General features: G+C 35.7%; 1 protein-coding gene across 1 annotated transcript in view; it reads left to right on the forward strand.

Annotated features, from left to right (window-relative positions):
* Nucleotides 1–2,726: 2,726 nt before the first annotated feature.
* LOC107657814 (importin-4-like) overlaps nt 2,727–5,123 on the forward strand; it is a 6,302-nt gene continuing 3,905 nt past the window's right edge. The window contains exons 1-6 of the mRNA XM_016446063.1: nt 2,727–3,005; nt 3,258–3,344; nt 3,423–3,502; nt 3,614–3,655; nt 3,875–4,003; nt 4,566–4,745. Of these exons, the coding sequence (XP_016301549.1) occupies nt 2,940–3,005; nt 3,258–3,344; nt 3,423–3,502; nt 3,614–3,655; nt 3,875–4,003; nt 4,566–4,671 (510 nt within the window). The 5' untranslated portion in view covers nt 2,727–2,939 and the 3' untranslated portion in view covers nt 4,672–4,745. The remainder of the gene's footprint in view (nt 3,006–3,257; nt 3,345–3,422; nt 3,503–3,613; nt 3,656–3,874; nt 4,004–4,565; nt 4,746–5,123) is intronic.

Consider the following 5,123-nt stretch of genomic DNA (forward strand, 5'->3'; position numbering starts at 1 on the left):
CGCGTGGAGAAGCTGATTTATAAAGCCAGGTTAGTGGGTGTGGGTGGGGCGGAACTGCGAAGAGATGCTCGGACCAATCAGGTGCAACTTCTGAGAGGCGGTGTCCACACCGTCATTCCACATTTACCTGAACCATACTAATACTCTCACATTTATATTTGCATATATTAGCGTTTCAGGCTTTACATTTTTAACTACACAATTATTTATTTATTAAGAAAATTACGCTGAAAATAAAAACTCAACTTATGTATTCAACTTTTTAAAAAATATATTTTTAAAATATGACGCTAAAATTTAATAAAAAGGTTTTAAAACTTTTAATCAACTTTTCTGTTTTAACTAAAACATTTAACTTTAAAAATTATAAAACAGAGAACTAATAATCTTAAATATGTATCATTCAGTTGAAAACGTAGGCCCGTTTTAACACATCAAAACATGAAAATGAAATGTATTTTTTAAACAATTACTTGTGATTATATGTGCCCAATAAGTTATTTCATTTAACCCATGATTTGATCATGCACCTGATTTTAGAAATATATATATTTTTAGCATTTTAAAACTAAAAATAGGCTAAATTCTCAAACATCAAATTAGAGCAGAGTCTTCTTATCTCTCTAATCTATTGTCTGTTTTAAAATGTTTCTTTCAGGGGAATTGGAAGCTCACAATCATTTCTTTAGATTAGCATTATTAATCCTACAAAAGCAAGACAAAGCCTCATGTGAACATGTTTTACAACCCTAATAGTGCAACAATCTAAAGATTTCAACTTTGAAAATGTTTGTGGACTATGGAATGTATCACTCCTAGGCATTTACTGGCTGGACAAGTTTGAATGCCTAAAGCAGGCTTGCCTTAAAATTACCATCTGAATAGGTGTGTTTGTAGTCCACCCTGTCTGCTGCATTAGAATGGAAATATTTCTGTATGAGGTGAAAATATGAGATAATCATGGAGTGATTGAGAGACCACAGATCTGTTTATATGGGAAAGAGGTGTGAATGGGTGGGGAGGTGGTGGCAGCAATGCATCTGCCTTGTGTTTGTTTACCAGTTCACCAAGTCAGACTATCTATATATCTATCTATCTATCTATCTATCTATCTATCTATCTATCTATCTATCTCTTTTTAATGGAGATTCAAATGCAAATAGCCCATTAGTAGGGGCAGGCCCGGCGCCTTGCCCCCCCACGGACGTGCGGCCTGGGGGACGGCCTGACTTTAGATTCGCATGTATAATAGTCTAACTCATAGTGTAAAATAGTCTAACTGATTGCTTTTAGATGGAAAGGCTTCCCACAACTCCTGGTCTAGTATGTTTTCTTCGTAATAATAGCAAAACGAAAATACATTTGGCAAACAATCCAGTGTATCTGCCCTTCTGTTTTGGAAAGCGTCAAATGATTTTACAATGCATTTTTGCAGAGGGGCGCAAAGTGGTCAATCACAGACATGTTTGTTGATTTCTACAACGCAATGGCCAATCAGATGTGTTTAGGTTGGAATCCACGCACTCACCGCTTTTTGGTCGTTGCCGAGTTCTATCATGCTCGTAAAGTTCATTTAAAAAAAAGTTTCATTGTGTGGTCACATTCATTGGTTAAAACGGAACTTTGTGAGATCGTGATGAATGAGTGACCGTTTTTTAATAAATTTATAGGGAGCGCTCTTTTCATGCTGTGCATATTCAGAATTTGTGTTTTTCATGCTTGACAAGCGGCCACGTACGACACATAGATAGCTAACTACTACATTATATAGAAAAAGATAATAGCCTAATTTCAGAAGCACAAAGTGATGTGATTCTGCAACCGAGCCTGGACCAAACGCAGGATATAGGTAAGGAAAGGGTTATTAAAGGGGTCATATGATGTTGCTAAAAAGAACATTATTTTGTGTATTTGTTGTAATGAAATGTGTTTGGTTTAAGGTAAAAGAAAACACATTATTTTCCACATACTGTACATTATTGTTTCTCCTCTATGCCCCGCCTTTCAATCATGCACCTGCTTGCTTTTCTGTTTAATTTAAGTGTTTTTGTTAAACACTTTAACAAAAGTGTTTAACAAAAACACTTTTTTGTGTTTTTGTTAAAAAACACAAAAAAGTCGTGTGTCCATAACGGGCCTGAGTAGGGGCCTAGACTACTTCATCTTCTCTAGCAAGCATCTGCCTCAACATGATCCAATTCAAAACAAACAGAAACCAAATACGAACAACTTTAGAAATCCGTGTATCATTCGATCATTCGTTTTTTTATTTAATACTGAAAATAGAAAAATGAGAAAACGGCTCCTTTTTCGTTTTTTTGTTTTTCCACATGTAGAAATCAAATATTCAAGCTGTTTATTCATTTTTCCACCCATGAACGAAAACGAAAATTTAAGCTGAATTCTCGTTTCTCGTTTTTTGGAGAAAAACGAAAAAACGAAAAAGGAGCCGTTTTCTCATTTTTCTACTTTCAATATTAAATCAAAAAACGAATGATCGAATGATACACGGATTTTTAGAGACTTTTCTGCACACAAAAACTGTTTTTTTTTTCTACAGGCTCGTGCGCAGTAAATTTCGACCTCCATAACCACAGCTGGCGCTGTTGTTATAGTAGCGCTCATATCGTCTCTCTGCATCACATGTTCTTATTTATTAGGCTGTGGTCCCTTTAACATCCAACTCATGCGGCGTTTTCTACTTCCATCCCGCGTGGTAACTTTAGGAAGTCGTGCATATGAAGAATATTTCCACATGACAGTTTATTTATGTTAGACCGACATCGATATCTAATATTCTTATGAGTTTCATCTGATCCAAATCGTGTCTAAATACTGTCAGATTGTCATTTGCCTGTCATCAGCTTTGGTCTCATGGCCGGTGTAGTTTATTTGATAATTTTGAATAAATAACGGTTTAACGTTAAACGGTGAAAATCATGTCAGAAGAGCTGGAGCGCATCCTGGCCCGGCTGACAGAACCGGACAACGCCGTTATCCAGCAGGTAACGTTAGAAATACCTATATGAAACTGTCATCCTGGTATATTTTATGCATTTAATATTGATTATGTGAGTAAGAGGACGTTATCAGTTATACGTTAGCTGTAAAGAAAAGTGTAATTATTGCGTGTCTTTTAAAGTTCTGGCGAGCATTAGCGTTATTCGTGGACCTTTTGTGTCAAGTATTTGTTTGATTATCTTTTCATAATTTCTACGCACATGATTAAATTTAAGTTATGTAATGTCCCTTATCAGGCCACAGGTGAGCTGAAACAGACATTTAAAGATCCAGCTATCATCCCTGCTTTATGTGCGGTTATGACTGGATCACAGAACCCACAGGTAACTTACTGTCATTAATTTTAGCCTTTATGCTAGTTTTCATAGTCCTAAATTTAAAGCCTATAATTCTTGCTTCAGGTCCGTCAGTCGGCTGCAGTGATGCTCAGGATGAGAGTCAGAAAACACTGGAAGAAAATCAGTCCAGACCACAGAGAAAGGTTTGGGACTTATTACTTAAATAAAGCAAATGATAAGATAATAATTTTCATTTACTTTTCTGCTGTACATTTTCTAATTTGTGATCAGTTGTTTTCATCCCGCTCCCTTAGTCTGAAGGCAGTGGTGCTGCAGGCTTTACAGCAAGAAACTGAGTAAGTCTGGCTGTGCATGGTACAGAGTGATAACATAATAATAACACAACCATAATACTGAAGGATGACTATATTTACATTTGCACTGTACTCCCCAAGTAGAATACTGTGTTCCTTAGAGCTACAGTAACTGTGGTAATACCAGAGGTTACTAATACACTTTGGCATATGCATTTTACTTCAAGTTTTTAAACATTTTTCTTTATATCCATTTCTCAGGCACACAGTTCGCCACTCTCTCTCTCAGCTGAGCGCAGTTCTGGTGAAGCATGAGACCCCAGACCGCTGGCCTGCTCTTCTCGCCCTATTAAACCAGTCTACTAAAGCAGTAACCCACAGGATAGACAGGTAACCCTGCTTAACTTGTTACAGAAAATGTCTGAGCCACTACCATGGGATATTTATTGTATCAGATCATTACCGTATTCATAAATCATGGTTTTGACATGATACCATACTGCATTACTGCAAAAATTTGGTACTTTAAACATTTTGTTAGTGACCAAAAAGACTCTAATAATATTTATTAATAATTAATTTATTTCGAATTAAAATTTATTTTAGTTGTAAATTCATTAATATTTGCTATTTACTTATTTACTAATTTGAACATGAATACATTTATAGTAAATGTATTAATAATTATATAAATTATAATAAATGTGTCAATATAATAAATGTTTATATGTATTAATGTATATAGCTATTTATTATTATTAGAACAAAATTATTAATTAAAAAACAAAATATTAATGTTTAAAACGCTACAAATAAAATAAAAATTTTTAGTAAGTAAAAAGACCCTGTGATTTTTGTTTTTGTTTTGAATGAGCACATGATTGAGATGATTTGAATTTCTTTGAAGTATTACGCTGTCTGTTCTCACATATCTACTTTAAATTCTGTTCAGGTGGTCCTTTTATTGCTTAGCAAAGTGGTGGGATCAAACCCGGAGCCCTTTAAGCCCCACTACAAGCAACTTCTCCAGCTGTTTGGGACTGTTCTCCAAGACCTGAACAATCCCACGGCTCTCTACTACTGCATTCTCACTCTTACCGCCATCACGGCCTACACCGGCACAGAGGAGATGGTCTGTTCTGCTTCTTCTGACTGCTGTAATTGGCCCTTGGATAAAAGATTAAAGGCCCTGATATACTCAAAATGAAGTTCTTTTTCGTTCTTCATTTAGGGGTAAAACGAAGTTCGAAATACGTGAGCAGCGGTATACTGCTATCGAACATCCCGACGCCGCCCACTCTGATGGGCGTTTATATGGATATATAAATATGTGCTGTGCACTTTCCTCTCAGTAACAAAATAAACACAACAAAAATGGAGAGAACAGCAAGCATTTTTTAATAAAATTCTGATCATAGCAACATGGGTATGTTTGCACAAGCTCTGCAAATTAGCACTCCCGTGAAGTCACGTGTATTTACATGGCACTTTATTCAATATATTGCTTAAA

Source organism: Sinocyclocheilus anshuiensis, unplaced genomic scaffold, assembly GCF_001515605.1.
Source record: "Sinocyclocheilus anshuiensis isolate Anshui unplaced genomic scaffold, SAMN03320099.WGS_v1.1 scaffold7, whole genome shotgun sequence".
NCBI lineage: Eukaryota > Metazoa > Chordata > Actinopteri > Cypriniformes > Cyprinidae > Sinocyclocheilus > Sinocyclocheilus anshuiensis.